This window comes from Bos indicus, chromosome 20 (assembly GCF_029378745.1).
Source record: "Bos indicus isolate NIAB-ARS_2022 breed Sahiwal x Tharparkar chromosome 20, NIAB-ARS_B.indTharparkar_mat_pri_1.0, whole genome shotgun sequence".
Classification (NCBI taxonomy): domain Eukaryota; kingdom Metazoa; phylum Chordata; class Mammalia; order Artiodactyla; family Bovidae; genus Bos; species Bos indicus.
In genome coordinates this window covers 28,519,971-28,539,131 of record NC_091779.1, presented here as the reverse complement: position 1 = coordinate 28,539,131, position 19,161 = coordinate 28,519,971, and the positions used below count along the sequence as shown (strand labels likewise).

Here is a 19,161-nt window from a genome sequence, read left to right as displayed (position 1 = left end):
ATTCATTCATGGGGAAAGGGAATGAGTATATGTACAGACTTGGAAGTAAAATTGCCTGGATTGGAATCCAGTGATACTTTTGAGTTACTACATGACCTTGCACTAATTATTTAACCTCAGTTTCCCCAATCTACCAGCTACCTACTTCACAGGGTTGTTGTGAAGTTAAACTGAATTATTATATATATATATTAATACATATATGCATATATGTGCATATAAAATTGGGTCTAGTACATGGTAAGTACCTCATAAATGTTGACTGTTGTTATTATTATCGTTGCCTTCAGAGATTTCAGGAGCTTGAAATTTTTTATCACTGTTATTTATTTTTTTCTCACTGTTATTGAGAAAATAAATTTATTTTCTCTGTTATTTATTCTTTTCCCCATTTTGTGCCCTCTAGTGGTAATTTTAAACATGACTTGCTTGATTTTACATGGATTCTTTTCCTTTTTGTTTTTTTAAATGTGTTTATTTTTTAATTGAAGGACAATTGCTTTGCAGAATTTTGGTGTTTTCTGTCAAATATCAACATGAATATAAACCTACTTTTTTTCTCTGATCTTATTAAACCCAAATTATTTTACCTGCGATCTTATACGTGTATGATTGCAGGCAATTTGCAACCATCTTTTATGGATTTGGTAAGGAATAGTTTGAGGATTGTTTTGCAAAAGAAATTTTCTTCTCTTCGGTGCTTGTTTGGATTCATTTCTCAAGGAAGGCTTTGTCCAAAAGCAATCCCTTTCTCTAGAAACTAAAACTCTGCCTTTACCTTGCATTCCCTACAATCTCTCCGTTTTACACCTTGTAAAAGTAACAAGACATTTTTACATTGGCAGTGTTACTTCCCTGCCTCCTGAAATGTAAGCATTAATCTACAAAGATAACGATGTTCCAAAAATAAAATGGTAGCATCCATAAGCTATTGGAAGCTTAACCAAATAATGATAAAACACTTATCTGAAGCTATTGGTTGTCTTGAAAAATCAGTCAGCTTCCCTCCCTTCCCTTCCTTTCCTTATTAAAACCTTTACTTATTCTCACTCTGAATTTAGAGATAAAGCAGATTATTCTTTTTTTCCAGCTCTCCTGAGATATAGCTTCATGTAAGTTTAAAGTATACATGTGGTGATTTGATACACATATATTTTGTGAAACAACTGCCATAATAGGATTAATTAACACCTCCATCACCTCACATAATTCCCATTGTGTTTGTGTGGTGAGAACATTTACAATCTACTCTCCTAGCAACCTTCAAGTATATAATAAAATATTGTTGACTATAGTCACCATACTGTACTTCTAGAACTTACTAATCTTCTAACTGGAAGTTTGTTCATTTGATCAACATCTCTCCATTCCCCCTATATGCCAGTCCTGTCATCCACTCTTCTACTCTTTAAAACAGATTATTCTTAACTGTTTTATGGTGAAGGAGATTATTGTCAATTGGTATAAGCTGCAATTGCCCAGTCCCTTCCCTAATTCCCTTTCCCCTGCTGTTGTTCAGACATTCAGTAGTGTTCAACTCTGTGACCCCATGGACTTCAGCATGCTAGGCCTCCCTGTCCCTCACCATCTCCAGGAGTTTGCCCAAGTTCATGTTCATTGCATCAGTGATGCCGTCCAGCCATCTCATCTCCTGATGCCCTCTTCTCCTTCTGCCCTCAATCTTTCCCAGCATCAGGGACTTTTCCAGTGAGTTGTCTGCTCAAATCAGATGACCAAAATACTGGAGCTTCAGCATCAGTTCTTCCAGTGAATATTCAGGGTTGATCTCCCTTAAGATTGACTGGTTTGATCTCTTTATTGTCCAAGGGAATTTCAGGAGAATTCTCCAGCACCACAGTTCGAAGGCATCAATTCTTTGGCACCCTGCCTTCTTTACGGTCCAGCCCACAACCATGCATGTCCACTGGGAAGATCATAGACTTGACTATACAGACCTTTGTCAGCAGAGTAATTTCTCTGCTTTTCAACATACCGTCTAGGTTTGTCATCTGTTTCCTGCCAAGAAGCAAATATCGTCTGATTTCATGGCTACAGTCACCATACACAGTGATTTAGGAGCCCAGGAAGAGGAAATCTGTCACTACTTCCACCTTTTTCCTTCTATTTGACATGCGGTAATGGGGCCAGATGTCATGATCTTAGTTTTTTTAATATTTAGTCTTAAGCCGGCTCTTTCACTCTCTTCCTTCACCCTCATCAAGAAGCTATTTAGTTCCTCTTCACTTTCTGCAGGAAAAAAATCTTAAGTTTTTCCCCCCACTATCAGAAATAAAAGCAAAGACCTAACTGGAATTTTTCTTTTTCTATTTTACAGACTTAATTTTTTAGGGTGGTTTTAGGTACACAGCAAAATTGAGAGAAAATTAGGACATTTCTCATATGCTCCTCATAGGGATAAACTTCCCCATAACCAGCATTCTTAATAACAGATCTTAGATATTTTTACAACACAGCTCTTTATATACATTTTTAAAATATCACCTTAGACCACACAAACAGCAAATAGACATATCATGCAGTGGGCTATATTAAACTGTAAGAAATTAATCGAGTTATTTGAAAGGCCCTGTATTTTTATTTATATCCCAAAAAATTAAGTCAGAAAGGAGAATTGGAATAATAAACTATATGATTTAGTGAATACATCAAATATTCAAAAAATGATCTTGAGCTACTTAATTTATTCATACATTATTTTGTCCTTGATCAGAATAGGGACATAAATATAAGAGAAGGAAAGAACCTCCCTCATAATGAGTTGTCTGGTTTGACTGATAACATTTATTTCATGATCCCTAAAACTTCCTTCTCTGAGCTTGGAGTGGAAAAAAGCTTACTATAAAGAAAATTTTATTACCTCTCCTTTCTAAGTTAGTGAAAGAAGGCATGCCCTTTTGATGTAGATTGCAATCATTACTATTGAGTAAGAAAGATAAGAGCAGAAAAAGATGGAGAAAGCCTGACCACTTGCTTCGGAAAAGAAGTATGAGTCACTCCAAGAATGGCCAACGAGGACTTTTCAGGAAGAGACTTAAACTAGATCCATAAGCCATGACTGGCAAACAGCACAGGTATTAGAAATCAATTTTTGCTACCAGTTCTTATCAACTTTCTCTCAGTTTTAAATTCTACAAGCATAATCCACGTAAGCTAATATACCTATGATGAGTTTAGATTATATACTAAGATTTATTTAATACATTTACTTTAATTCCATTGGATGGAGGAGTTAGCAAAAGCAAAATAAAATTAAAAAGAGAGATTTTTTTTTTTAATATTTAAAGAAGAGACAAAGTTTGTCTCTTCTGACCAATCTCATCAGGCTCCTCCAAGTCTTCCTCTCTACCAGACCTAAAGCTTGGTCTTTAAAGACTTAAACAGGGATTCCCAAGTAGTATTAGTGCTAACAAACCTGCCTGCCAGTGCAGGAGACATAAGAGACATGGGTTCCATCCCTGGATTAGGAAGATCCACTTGAGAAGGGCATGACAACCCACTCCAGTATTCTCACCTGAAGAATCCCATGGACAGAGCAACCTGGAGGGCTACCGCCACAGAGTCACAAAGTGTCAGACATGACTGAAGCAACTTAGCACAAACACATTGTTTGTAATCGCTCAAGACCAGAGAAAACTCACAGCTGCCTCCAAAATTTACTGTGTGTTCCAGCCAAAACCTGAAGAGGGAGCCCTTGTCTCCAGCCTTGATGGAGGATAGGAGCTTAACTTCATTAAACAATAAATGCCAGTTAGCAAACCCAGATGGCTTTCACATGGACCAATTCTCCTACCTGCTCTTTGTAATTTTTCACTTTCTTGATTTTATGAGTCCTCATTCACTCCCTTCTCCAGTCACTCCTTCTGCTTTTAAAATGCCCAGTCACTTCTGTACAAATCAAAGTTGAGTTCACTTCACACCAGACTCTTTTCTCTATGCGATGTTATATTGCTGATTCTCTGTGCAATATTATACTACTATCCTTACCACTTTCATGTCTAGCTTTATCTCTGACAGAGGAAGTAGAAGAAACAGAAAAAATAAGATGTTCCCTCTCAAAAGAAAAATGCCCAGTCCAGAAAAAATAATTGAACTAAAGGGAAATATATGAACTCACTAATTGAAAACATGTTTTATTAGTGCTTACTGTGGAGTCCTATCCCAATAACCTACAGGTGGGAGGTACAATAAAAAAGCACCAGACTAAACTGTTGGTCGCTCAGTCATGTCTGACTCTTTGTAACCCCAAGGACTGTAGGCCATCAGACTCCTCTGTGCATGGAATTCTCCAAGCAAGAATACTGGAGTGGATTTTGCCATTCCATTCTCCAGGGGATCTTTTCAACCCAGGGACTGAACCCGGATCTCCTGCATTGTAGGCAGATTCTTTACCTTCTGAGCCACCAGAACTTACTCTATTCAAGACTTTAGTCAATGAATATAGCAGAGGACAGAATGTAATGTGTAAATCAAAATACACAATACAATTACTACATTTCTTCTGTACAACACACAGACAGTGAAAGCGAACAGACAACAAAGACAAGTGAATTTCAGTCTATGAAATAAGAAAGCAGATAAAAAAGATCCAAGAAGTTGGAAATCAAGAAATTAAAATATGTAAATAGGTAAGAAGTGGACAGTTGGAATTTCTCCATTTTTCTTCAGGAACTACATTAAAAAAAGATTTAGCAAAACAACCATTAAGAAATACCACACCTTAAAAATCCAACCACCAGAAATATTCATGCTATTCTTACTTGAATTTTTTAAATTATTGTACTTCTTCTCTCTGCCTGCAATCCAGGGGATGCAGGAGATATGGGTTTGATTCCTGGGTCAGGAAGATCCCCTGGAGGAGGGCATAGCAACCCACTCCTATATTCTCTCCTAGAGAATCTCATGGACAGAGGAGCCTAGCGGGCTGCAGTCCATGGGATCACAAAGAATAGAACAAGACTGACGTGGCTGGATGGCGTCACTGACTCGATGGACGTGAGTCTGGGTGAACTCCGGGAGTTGGTGATGGACAGGGAGGCCGGGCGTGCTGCGATTCATGGGGTCGCAAAGAGTCAGACACGACTGAACGACTGAACTGAACTGAACTGAAGTGACTGGACATGCATTTAATCTCTGTATTTTAACCGAACTTTTTAGTCATTTACATTTTTACATATTTTACTTATCTGATAATCATGAAATAGGAAAAATCTTCACTATTTTCCACTCAGATAAGAAATGCTGCTATGAAACCTGCAAATTTATACCAGAGATAGGCAGTGAAGCACTTCTGAAGTGTGTTTGCTTTCTTCATCTCTGCTCCAAAAACGCAATTTCAGAAACTTTTTTTTTTTTTTTTTACCACATAAAGGCGTAGTTCTTTTTAAAAATGGCATTGGAACCACTGGAAATTCTCTTAAACTACAAGCACTAAGTATAACATGTTTTATATTTAACAGTAACAGCAGTTATTCTATTCTTAATGAGAGTCTACATTACAAAATAAAAAGAATAGTTTAACTTAGGGTAACTGATTCCATTAATTTCTTTCTGATGATTAATATATGTATATATTGCTTTACGTGTATTTAGAAACTATTTTTATCTTATTCTTAACATTACCTGTAAAATTTAGGTACCGTAGCAAAATTTTACAAGCTAGGATTTTACTCAAATCCTATCTTCCAATGGAAATCTGCCTGTGTATTCTTTTGGCAGTCTATTTTGCCATTTATCCATCTGTAAAATTTTTTGATCTTTTACAGTGGGCTGGACACTATTTTAGGCGCTGAAAATACAAAGCAAGCAAAAGCAAAAAGGGCTCTGGCCCTACAGAACCTGTGTTCAGTACAATGACCTAAGCTAAAGTGTAAAACACAGTGCAAAGGACTCGGGAAGTTCTCAAAATCAAGAGCTCAGTGCAATCGCGAGATGAAGCAAAATAGCAATAATAATACTGTAATCTAGGTTTTGCTCAAAAAGTGGGCCTCTGCTTCAAATTTTATTACAATCAAAGTACAAAAATGTCACTAGAAAGACAGCACTTGGGATCGAGATGGAAATGTATAAGAAACTGCTCAAGTTAATGGAATGGAATTAATCATATTTTAAGATTTCTAGTGTGTGATATTTCATTTTTTAAAAAACAATTTAAATGTGTACATTTACTCCCAAAGTATCTGCAGAGAGAATAGACTAGTATACAGTACAGGCTCCTATCTTAATATGCTCACTATAGCTGAATGTTTATACCTTGGGATTTGTGAATGAAACTAAATGTTTACTCCTTGGGCTTTGTGAAAAAGTGTCCTAAATATTTCTTTCTCACAAATTTAAGTTAGGTAGAATATTGTTACTCATGCTTATAGCTAATTTTCTGGGTTTTTTTAAAATATAATTTCTATATATATCCTTCCTAGAGTATATCTTAATTGTAGAGGTTTTAACCATTTGATTTTTCTTTCGTGTTCAGTTGGCTTTGGTTTGTGTTGTTTATTTGTTTTACCTTGTTCTGTTTGTATGGAGATTTAAAAAATAAAAGTAAACTCTACCATTTAAAAAAAAAAAAGAGTAAACAGTTTATATATGAATTTGTATATGCATTGGAAAAGGAAATGGCAACCCACTCCAGTGTCCTTGCCTGGAGAATCCCAGGGACGGGGGAGCCTGGTGGGCTGCCGTCTATGTGGTCGAACAGGGTCGGACATGACTGAAGTGACTTAGCAGTTTATATATGAAAAAAAGACACTGACAAGAAACATCCTAAAGGGCTCATTCTCATATATATTTATATGTGTTCATGTGTGCTAAGTCATTTCAGTTGTGTCCAACTTTTTGCAACCCTATGGCTCCTCTAGAGAAGGCAATGGCACCCCACTCCAGTACTCTTGCCTGGAGAATCCCATGGACAGAGGAGCCTGGTGGGCTGCAGTTCATGGGGTCGCTAAGAGTCGGACACGACTGAGTGACTTCACTCTCACTTTTCACTTTCATGCATTGGAGAAGGAAATGGCAACACACTCCAGTGTTCTTGCCTGGAGAATCCCAGGGACGGGGGAGCCTGGTGGGCTGCAGTCCATGGGGTCGCTAAGAGTTGGACACGACTGAGTGACTTCACTCTCACTTTTCACTTTCATGCATTGGAGAAGGAAATGGCAATACACTCCAGTGTTCTTGCCTGGAGAATCCCAGGGACGGGGGAGCCTGGTGGGCTGCCGTCTATGGGGTCACACAGAGTTGGACACGACTGAAGCGACTTAGCAGCAGCAGTAGCATGGCTCCTCTGTCCGTGGGATTGTCCAGGCAAGAATACTGGAGTGGGTTACCATGCTCTCTCTCCTCCAAGGTATATTCCCAACCCAGGGATTGAACCCACATCTCCTGGGTCTCCTGCATTGGCAAGCAGATTCTTTACCACTGAGCCACAGGGGAAGCTCAATAGATTTATATTATATAAATACATGGGCTTCCCAGGTGGTACCAAGCTTCAGAGGTAGCTCAAACAGTAAAGAATCTGCCTGCAATGTGGGAGACCTGGGTCAGGAAGATCCCCTAGAGAAGGAAAGACAACCCAAGTATTCTTGCCTGGAGAATCCCATGGGCAGAGGAGCCTGGCAGGCTACAGTCCATGAGGTCACAGTCAGACACGGCTGAGCGACTTAATATAGTATATACTCCAGGTGGCGCTAGTGGTAAAGAATCTGCCTGCCAATGCAGGAGACAGAGGAGATGCAGGTTCAGTCCTGGGCGGGGAAGATCTCCTGGAGAAGGAAATGGCAACCGACTCCAGTATTCTTGCCTGGAGAATCCCATGGACAGAGGAGCCTGTCCATGGAGAGACAATCCATGGGGTTGCCAAGAGTCAGACATGACACAGCAACCAAGCACACATGCCTATCAATTTAGTCTTATAAGGAATTTGCTCATGCAGTCAGGGAGACTGAAAAGTCCCAAGATCTGCAGGCTGAGTAAGCAAGCTAGAGACTCAAAAAAGCTGAAAGCATAGTTCCAGTCCTTAGGCCAGTAGGCTTGAGACCCAGGAAGAGCTAGTGTTTCAGTTCAAGTCTGAAAGCAGGAAAAACTGTTATCTCAGTTCAAAGCCAGTCAGGCAGAAGGAGTTTCCTCTTACTCAGCTTTTCTGTTCTATTCCTGATCCAAATATGAAATCTCATCCAAACACCTTCATAAAAATATCCAAAATAATGTTTCACCAAATACACGGGTCCAGTCAAATTGACACATAAAATTAACCATCATTCGTGACTTTAATTAGTATCCTTTGTCTTCTCAAGCTTACAAATAATTCCATAGCATTCAGAGGAAAGAGAGAGAGAGTTGACACAATAACAACCCACTGACAACTACTTACTGCATACTTACTGTTTGTTCACAGACTGCCTTCTATGTTTTGGTCATCTGTCTGTGAATCTAATCTGTGCAATCAGACCTAATCCATTTAGGTATATGCAGCAGGAGGTCAAGATGAGATGAAGAATTTTCCTGGGAATTTAGGTAGTACTAAAGGGTAAAAGGTTAGCACACAGAATGAACAAGCAGAAGTAAAGATAGGGATAGATATGACACATTAGGATACAGAGTTCAGTTTACTTGGAGCAGAGTATGCCTATGTATCAGTGATGGGAAATAAGGTTAGACAGTTAGGGATGCGGTAGTCCATTTATGAGAAACTTGAAACTTACAAAGTGCATCTGTATAGTGCTCTACAATTTTAAAACTGCTTTCAGATATTTATCTTTTTTTAATCCTTTAAACAAAACCACTTTTAACAACTTTGTAAGGTATATATTGTCATTATTCATTTTTATAGTGGAGAAGGCTTATTATTGTATAGACGGAGCACTCATCTGATTCCTACATCCGTGCTCTTTTCCCATTGAAGTGCCATTCAAGGACCATTTATGATTCTTGAGCAAGGAGTGTTACTATAAAAACAATGTTTTAGAAGATTTGATCTTAGTTTATGAGATGCATTGAAGAGTGGCACCTGGAAGTCAGGAGGAGGCAATAATGCTTTGTGCTTATCCAGGCATTAAGTGTTACCACAGAACAAAGAAATGTAGGAATATTGATATGAGTGCAGTCATTTTTAAAGGAAGAAATGACAAATTCATAGGTGTGATCTATTAATATGTATGTAGTAAGATATACAGTAAAGGCATAGAGATAAGAGAAATAGATCCCCACTTTAAAAATTTAAAGAGATATATTTTATCTATTTCTAAGTTTAAATTCACCTTAGTTTTAAAGCTGTACAAATGTTCAATGTCATTTTTGTCTTACGTCATCTTGTGATACCCCTCACATTTAAGGGGGAAAAGCTCTCACAAGAAGTTCATTCTCATAAATTTAAAATCATCTCATGGAACACCCAACAGATTGAAACAACTTGAAAAAAAGATAATTGTTGAAAGTACTTCTATGTTTAAACTACTTTTTTTTTTAAGTCTCTCTTTTCTCATGATAATGACCTTCATTATAATACTGCTAAAAATATCTCACAAACACTTTTGGACAATGCTCATATATAGAGTGTAGCTCATATATAGAAAATTGAAAAATAGGCCCTTAGCAAGAGAGGATTGAGAGAGAAGGCTATTCTGAGAATTGAAAAATCAGAACAAAATGAATCATTAAATTTCCACTTATTTTTAAGATACACATTGAAAGCAAACTTTGAATTTAATTCCATTGACCTCTGTTTCCTTTCTGGTTTGATACAGAACAAATACATATTCCTTTAGGATAAGAAATTGTCCAAGCAAATAAAATAAACGTAGTTCTTGTAGACTCAGAGCAAATCCAGTCATTTAAAAGACTTTGTCATCATATTTACAGTAACAGTCAAAGAAAAATTGGCTTTTATAGGTAGAGTTTATACTGACCAATTCTCTGTTTTGTTTGGTTTTGGACACTTACTCATTTAGAATTTAGATAAGAAATAAAATATTTTTTTCAAAATATTTTTAAAGATTTTTATATGGATCATTTTAAAAGTCTTTATTGAATTTGTTACAATATTGTTTCTATTTTATATTTTGGGGGGTTTTTGACTATAAGGCATGTGGGACCTTAGCTGCCCAACCAGGGATCAAATCCATACTGCCTGCGTTGGAAGGCAAATTCTTAATTACTGGACTGCCAGGGACGTTCCAAAACACTTGTTCTTTATCTTACATAAAGATTCAAAGAATGAAAAAGAAAACACAAAATAAATATGACATAGTTTCTACTATTTAAGAGTTTAGAAAAAGATTTATGAGTGTCAGAAAAATTGAGCAATTGTTGTTTTAGCCAAACTCACTACATGTGAGGAAGAAATAAGTCCAAATTGAGTTTATCTAAATCAATGGTAGAGTTACTAGGGTGAATGAGAGTAGGCACGATGGGTATCAGGTGGTGTTTAAGAGGGAATGTCCGTAATAAAGCTTCATCTAGATCTGTCCTGCAGGAGGGAGCACATCTGAAACAGCAGTGGGGAAGGACGAACAAGCTGGATGAGTGTGAGGCACAGCTTGACTACTGGGAAGTGTGGGGCCAAGGGCCCTGCATGTTAATAAAGAGTCTCTAACTCAGTGGAGGGGAAATTTTTTTTTAAAGCAGCATGGAAATCTATCATGAGACTTCTATAGACTCAAGATACTTCAAAATGAAACTGGCCAAAATGCCAAACCTTACATATTTTCCACCAGAATGCAGAAATAGAGATTCTCTCTAAAAGTATGATGTTTTGATTTCCTGTAAAAAGAGAAAGCAAGGGAAAAAGGAAAGAACATTTTGTCAGGCTGAGTTAAGTACTTTCTTACAAAAATAAAGTTCAAGATTAATAGTAATTAGAGGGGAAGGCAGGTAGGGGGAGAGCAAAATGGCTTAAGGGATCAAGTGTATGGTGACGAATGGAAACTAAACCATTGCTGGTGAGCACGCTGTAATGTATACAAAAGTGGGAATATAATCTTCTACACATGAAACTTATATAATGTTATCAGCAATATTGCCTCAATTTTTTAAACCATCAGCAAAAATAATGTAGTTCTGCCTCAGACTATCTTTTTGTTTCCTATTGGCAGAAAAAACAAACAATACAATTCAAACAAACCTTAATATAAATTTTATTTTCTTCCTCTTTACCTTATGCATAGTTGAGCTACCTATGGATCGTTTATTCCACCTATAGAATTGCAGAAAAAAATTTTAAACCTTTTCCCAATATTTTACAGAAATAATAACATATTTGTGCTTCATATTTGATTGGCTTCATGTAAGTTTATTTTCCTTTAAAAAAATCACATATCAAAATGTGAGAAACGTTCCTTCCCCCATCTCAAGCTATGTTGCAAATTGCTCAGGTGGTGCTATCATCAGGACTTTACCTATTCTTTCTGCATATATGATAATCATCATTTGTGTTTCTTACAAGTCTTGTAATTTTTACTAAAATACTGATTTCCTGCTGAGATACTTCTAGTGTATACACACCATATTTTTGTTTTCTTTCACCCATCTGCTGGTTGTGAACATCAAACTATAACTCATATCCAAATAATCAGAATCAATGTTGGTAGACGGTCAGAACTCAGTAACTGAAGACTAAAGAAATGAGTGACTGGATGAATGACAAATGAATGGATGTTAAATACAGCCGTGTGGGAGAAGGGATATATTGATTATATCTGTAACTGATCTGGAAAAAAAAAAGATAAATATCCTGGCAAGATAAACTTGTATTTCAGCATTCAACTAAAATTACAAGTAGAGAGTAGAAACAATTGTAAAATTGTATCCTGTGTAAGTAATACATACAATTATTCTCTGTGTAAAAGTTTTACGATATTGTAGATAAGATTAATGTCACTTTGAATATAATACCATGGATGATACATATAATATTGATTTGTGGATATGTGGAGTTCTTTTCCCCAAGTGAACTTTGAACAGATGTTTTGTAATAGAAATGAGGGACAAAACCAAGGCAGACTATCTACACAGCAATAATAGAAATAGTTAATAACTCCTAAATTCCAGTCACTTTTTAAAATACTTATGTGCACATTAACACACTTAAGCCTTACAAAGACCTGAGGTAGTTACTAGATTCTTCCCATTGTGCAGATGAGTAAACTGAGGCATTTAGAGGTTAAGTGATTCCTCCACAGAAAATGTACAGAGAAAGGGGAGCCTATGATTGAGTACTGGTCAAACAACCATCACTGACAGGCAGCGGGCATCTGTGTTGGTGCAGAACAGGCTCCCACCCAAGTTAACTCACATTTCTCATGTGTCTGTGGAATACTCTAGCAGATTCTAGGATTTATATTCTATTTACCAATTGGTTGTTCTTCTCATATATGGGAAATCTGCTTCAGTTCTCAAACGTGTTTCTTCTTGATGAATAACTGAATCAAATTCACAAGTGGGGACTCAGATATCCCAATGTCTTCTGGAAATCAATATTAATATACTCTTGTTCAACACAGATGATACCAACTAAGCATCATGCCCATAAGCTACACATCAACATGTAAGACATCTTCAGTGTGCCTGAATTGTCCTACCCTTGTGTTAACTTACACATTAAATTCTATGTATCTTTCAAATTCTTGCTAGGCTGCCATCTCCTCAGTGAAGTCTTGCTGCCCTGTATTTTTTTCTGTCTCGTACATGCTGTTAGTATGGCACCATTATTCTAGATTAAAATTTTTTTTACATGCCATTCTCACACTAGGCAGTCAGATTTTGAGACTAATTATGCTGTTAGGGTTGCCCAGGTCTGATGTTAGATGCATTGCAAATGCCTGAGAAATAAATTGAAATCTGACTGCTATATCAGCACCGTTGCAGTCTGATTTACACGACTACCTTTACAGCTCTTTTTAGCTAGGACATGAATTAACTCCCATTTGCTGTGAACAATTTGTTTCATAACTTCCCCCAAATAGTCCACAAAGCTATATTCTTCCCATATGCTTCACTCTTCCTATTTTCTTGATATTCTTAGTAATATTTTTGCATTTGGAGGGAGCTTTTTATATGCCTATTAAATTTAAGAAGAATTCTACCAATTCAAAGTCCCCACATATATTGATAGTGGCAAATTTAATACAGTGCCCATTTTTACAAAAATATATTGTCCTTAGAATTATAAAAAACAACATCTAATTCTACCAAAATGAGGTTACTAGCAATTGTTATTCCCACTCAAGGATAAATTCACTTTTCAAATAAATTTCCCTGACTATGAAGTTCTGTAAAAAGTAACTCCTATTTCTAGCAGGAAAGCCGATTAAGAAACCCTGCCATCACTGTAAATGCCTAGACACAGCAGGTGAAATATAACAAAACTTATTTTAAGCACCTAAGTAAGTTTTCAACAAAGAGGCGAATTGGTGAGTACCAGAAATAAACTGGAAACTGAAAACCAAATGGTAAGCATGTGAATGGAACCTGAGACAGTCCTGTGATGTGTTTTTCCTCCCAGAACTTTAGGGACTCAAGCTGTACATTCCCCAAGACACGAGGAACAAGGGGTGTGCTCTCCAGCCTGTGCAAGACAAAGAATTGGAACTTAGAGAACGGAGTGGGGACCCTTACATGTCTACACGTTTGGTGGATAATTTATTTTTTTAAATTGCCCAATGTCACGGGCAGATAATAAGAAAGCTTATCCCATCTCTTCCTCTGCTCTATGTGGAAAAAATATATATATATTGGGGAATATATGATTACACAAATATATTCCCAAATAAAGTGAAATTCTAGTCCTATGGTTACAACGGGCTTGAGGGTAAAATTAACATGTACTGTTAATGTGTCATAGTGTCCCTGAGGCAGTGATTACCATTAGGCGACCTGGTACAGCTAACACAGAGCTGTTCGGTATACATGTGTTCTAGGCCACGTGTACAATCTCACAAGAAAGGGAAGACAAAAGTGCTGGAATAAACTAACAATTAAGAACTAACAGCACGTATGGAAATCACAGAAAAAAATAGCCATGAAAGAGACTGGTCAGACACAACAGGGAAATTAGAGAGACTCAAGAACTTGAGCTGCAGAGAGGTAATCTAAAAGGGAGTATAAAAATATTACTTACCAATTTTTAAAACTTTTATAAATGCCCACAGGAATAAACATGGTTGTGTTGACAGGTAACACAAGTAATGCACAGACACAGAGTGTGGAGGTCTACAGGAAGTAGAGACCAGACAGTCAAGATGAGAAAAACAGACCCGTTTAGGGGAAACAGTTTGAAGGAGAAGAATTTAGTAAAAATGGCATAATTTTGGTGCATATTACAAAACCGTGAGGAGTAAGGTTAACCACATAGAATAAGTCCATTTCAGGGCTTCTTAGGTGGCCCAGTGGTAAAGAATCTGCCTGCCAATGCAGGAGCCACAGGAGATGCAGATTCCATCCTTGGGTTGGGAAGATTCCCCTGGAGGAGGAATTAGCAACCCATTCCAGTATTCTTGCCTGGAAAATTCCATGGACAGAGGAACATGGTGGGCTATAGTCCATGGGGTCGCCAAATGTCTAACACAACTGAACGGACTGAGCATGCACGAAAGCCAAGCAGAAGTAGACAGTGTGGTTGGTTTCCAACATCCACCCCCTCACTTCCCCGATTAGAGGCAGTATAACAGGAATGAAACTCAGTTTTGGATGGGTGTGCTTTATCCTCCTTGCCCAAACCATGTGTGACCTAGAATGCAGTACTTTAATAGTGAAGGACAGGGAAGCCTGGTGTGCTGCAGTCTATGGGATCTCAAAGACTCAGACACAACAACAACAACTTTAACTGTAGGAACTCTGCCTGCAAACAGCCCCTTGATACTCCATGCCTCTGGTAAATTCTATTCCCTTCTGAAAGTTTAGTGTCAAACAAGATAAAAACAAAACAAAACACACAAATGAAGCACTTTAAAATATCCCTGCTGCCTTCAAAGCAGTACGTATGTAGTAGCCTAACAGATATTTAGAATTCTGATTGGGGTAATGAAGGAGAAGGGAATGCAAGTAATACAAATACAAGTGATGAGGTGATAAATGTTTCAAAGCCAGGTGGGGGGTTAAGGGCTGATTTGTAGCCTTTGCTGATTTCTATGATATAAGCATTCCCACCATGACTGACTTCAAGCTTCCCTTTAACAACCAGCGTGCAAAATGTCTGATTATTTAACACTTGATTATCTCAAACCACTACAAGTTGGCTCCAGCACACTGCTGTCAGCCGACACTCAGAAGACAGTATTGTACCATCTCAGATACACCCTCCCATGAGAGTCGTCTATTGTATTTTCCTAACTGGTTGTATCAACCCATGGATAGTAAATATTCTCAGATTCCATAAGTAGTGTTACTGCCATCTTAGGTGTTTGATGGTAATGTGGACTTTGTCTTTGTCTTCAGATAAATAGAAAATTTATACTAATGGAAAATTGGGAAACAATAAACCAGAGTCTATTTTAAATTGGACTCCCAAGCTATAAAATATTATAATATTTCTAAATTTGTTGATCATTTACTCAGCAAAATGTATTCAACACTCTCTAGGCACAGTTTGTCTTCAACCAACCAAACAATTCCGTCTCCCCTGCTCCCAGAAATGTTCTTTAATTTGGTTTTAAAATATTCCATTTATTTCTTCTATGTAAACAGGATAACAGGCAATATCTGTACACAATAATCATATTTTATAAGTATAAATTGTGGAAGGAAAGAAACATACTTAAATGTTTAAAATATGACAGATCATGGTAAAACATCTGCAAGCAGAACTTTTTTTTTAAATAAGCCACCTGAATTTTGGCAAGTCACAAGATCAATAATCCACTATGAAAGTAATTAAAATAATTGACTGTAGTACTTTTTGTAATAGAAAAAATCTGAAATGTCCATTAATTAGAAAATAAATTTGTGATAAATCCATAAAATGGAATGTTACATAGCAGAGAGGATGAATAAATCCAAGCTATACAAATCCATATGGGTGAACCTTACAAATTTAATATTGAAAAAAACTGCCAGCTTATATATATAATATGATGCTTCTTAAATAAAAACTCTAAAACTTTTGTATATACATATTATCAGTTCAGTTCAGTCGCTCAGTCGTGTCCGACTCTTTGCGACCCCATGAATCGCAGCACGCCAGGCCTCCCTGTCCATCACCAACTTTATACATGGACTTATATACATATAATCTGCCATTCATGGTGGTAAAACAGAAATCTCATGAAAGTATTTCAGTAACCTCATAAGTTGAAAGAAACTTTATGGTATTAAAAAGAGATTCATAATTAGCTTTATCTATATCAGAATGTTTTATTTCTAAGTTGGTGATTTGCATACAGATTTTTGTTTACTTTTTGTCCTTTTGGAATGTATGAAAATTTCCATATTTTAATAATTAAAAATGTAAAATCCATTGACTAAACATTTATAGCTTCACAATATTTTGTGATTTAAACATTAGTCAACAGAGTATTATACTGTGCATAAAAATCCTCATTAATCTTTCCTACTTTCAAGTTTGGAAATTAATTTCTTAAATATTTAATTAACAATATGTCACTAATGTTATTAAGGATACTCTACGCAATTTCAAATCATAACTTGCAGAGTAATATATTTATAAAACATCAGAATTAATAACTAGGAATGAGAGATTAGTGTCATCTTACTTAGAATAAATATAAAGATGACACAAATTCAATCTCTCTTTGTTATTCATCATCCACGTTTCATCCCAGGAAGATCTACTAGATTTTTCATGCTCAAGATTTGTGATGTCATGTGAATGTGTATGCTGGTACATGTGTGAACACAAATATGTGTTCCCATGTATGTGTATCCAGAGAAAAGTGTCTGTGATATAATTTTTAATTATGGAAATTGATCCAAGGAACAGAACACAAATTGTAATTAAACAGGAATATTTAGTTTTTCTGAAACTAAAACATTGATTAAAGAGACCCAAAGAGATTAATTCTCTGACCTAGAAACCCTAGCTTTGCCAAATTCAGTATTGAAATTATATATTGGATATAAACACTGTTGAGAAAACTGAATAGGCTAAGGAGAGTATTTCTTCTCCTTCCATTGAATTTTAAGGTCAGATTCAGGCAAAAATTGCCTTGCAAAGGGTTGGGTTTGGGAAAACAAAAGTCCAATTAACCATAGATTTTCAAAATTCTATCCCCAGTGGTCTAGTGGTTAGGATTCTGCACTCTAGAAATTCTAGGCCTCCTTTGATCTCTGACCAGTTTTGTGACCTTACTTCTCTGATGTTATTTTTCTATTTCATTTTTCTCTCACTTGTGTAAATTATCCGATGTTCTCTGTGTTTACAATCCATTCTGATTATATTTATTTGTTATAAAATATTTAGTAGAATTTTTTTCCCCAAGACAACCCATGACTTACATGTGCCTCAGAATTTCCCCTGAGATACAGAAAGTTTCCTAGCACTACAAAAAATGAAACAAGATATTTCTCTGGTTCATCCTTGGTAGGAAAATTTAGATTACTTGGCACCTAAAAGAACAAATAATGTACATGTACTTTCCCCAAAATGAGGAGAAATAGGATGATTTACTAGTGCTTGAACTTTTCTAGTCAGCAAGGGCCACACAATTTTTTTTTGTGTGTAACTAATTTAACTTTATCAAATTCTAGCACAAATTTATTTAAAAAAATATATTTATGACCCTATATGGAATATTTTTATGCCTCAAGTTACAATTTAAGTAGGATTTATTTACTTTCAAATGGATTTGTCTAACATTTTAAATATTTAATTTAAAAAATTAAATCTTAATTCAAATTTTAAGGTGAACATTTATTGCATAAGGTGGTATTCAGCTTTATTTTAATTAAAATGTTATATTAATTGACATCTTGCATACATAAAAATGAACTTATGGTGATTCTTTTCATTCTGTTTTGTTTCATTTTTAAGTAAGGGTCGAGTTGCAGGTGTGACCAAACCAAAACCTCAATAATAATCCTTGTAGATGAATGAATATTCTGAAATGTACAACTCTAGTTTGATAAAGTAGTGAAGATGAGCTCATGGTGGAAATAAAATATAGTGATATCATCACAGGGGTTCCCTAGTGGCTCAGTGGTAAAGAATCCACCTGCCAATACAGGAGATGCAGGTTCGATCGCTGGGTCAGAAAGATACCCTCTAGAAGGAAATGGCTACCCACTCCAGTATTCCCACTTGGAGAATCCCATGGACAGAGGAACATGGTGGGCTATAGTCCATGGGGTCACAAAGAGTCGGATATAACTGAGCAACAACAACAATACCATCAAAAGAAATTTAATCTGTACCTTCATAAGAAATGTTGCTTTTTTAGGATGAAAGTACAATTAATTGCCACATATCATTATTTGTTTGAAGTAGTCAACTCCTTTGCCTAAAATAGTCCAAGAGGGAAAACTTCCCTTTCTTTCTTTACCACCACCAGCAAATTTCCCCAAAACTTAAAGGACAAGTTATCTTACACTTACAAATGCTCAACTGGCTTCTCGAGTCTTCTGACCCCAAGAATAGACTTTTGTCAGGTGCCTGCCAGGTTCCCATGTCCACATCTGTCCCCCGGACTCAACAGGCTGCTTGCTGGAATGTCCTGCTGTCACCACTGGCCCTTCATCTGCCAAAACCACCAGTGTCTCCACTCTCCCGGGTGTCAGCTGGCCCAGCATCACCCTCATGCACCAGCCACCAGGAGAACTGCAGCAGCCCATGTGCTCAGGCCCGACTTCATAGATTTCACCGTAGCTCTGTTTCCTCCCATCACATCTAGATCCAGGTAAAGTATTCCGCCCTGAGACCTGAAACAGAGCTCTGCCAGCACCTAATAACAGAAGTGTGCAGGTTTAATGCCCCATAGACTAACTTAGACTAAATAGAGTCAAGAAAATGGGAAAAGCTAGCAGATAAATTCCTGTACTTTCCTTGTCTTTCAGACTGTTCTGAGTAACTAAGATTCCTTAAGACCTTCCTCGAAGACTTCCACACTGATTGTCAGAACTATATTGTGCTTCCTTCTGAAGCTGTGGTTGCTGGGTCATGGACCACTTTTCTTTCTTCCTGAACTCACCTCTTTGACCCAC

General features: G+C 36.8%; 1 protein-coding gene across 1 annotated transcript in view; it reads right to left on the bottom strand.

Annotated features, from left to right (window-relative positions):
• The window catches only part of EMB (embigin), a 166,432-nt gene extending 147,733 nt beyond the window's left edge, over positions 1–18,699 (bottom strand). The window contains exon 1 of the mRNA XM_070774698.1: positions 18,556–18,699. Within this exon, the coding sequence (XP_070630799.1) occupies positions 18,556–18,628 (73 nt within the window). The 5' untranslated portion in view covers positions 18,629–18,699. The remainder of the gene's footprint in view (positions 1–18,555) is intronic.
• Between the last annotated feature and the right edge of the window lie 462 nt (positions 18,700–19,161).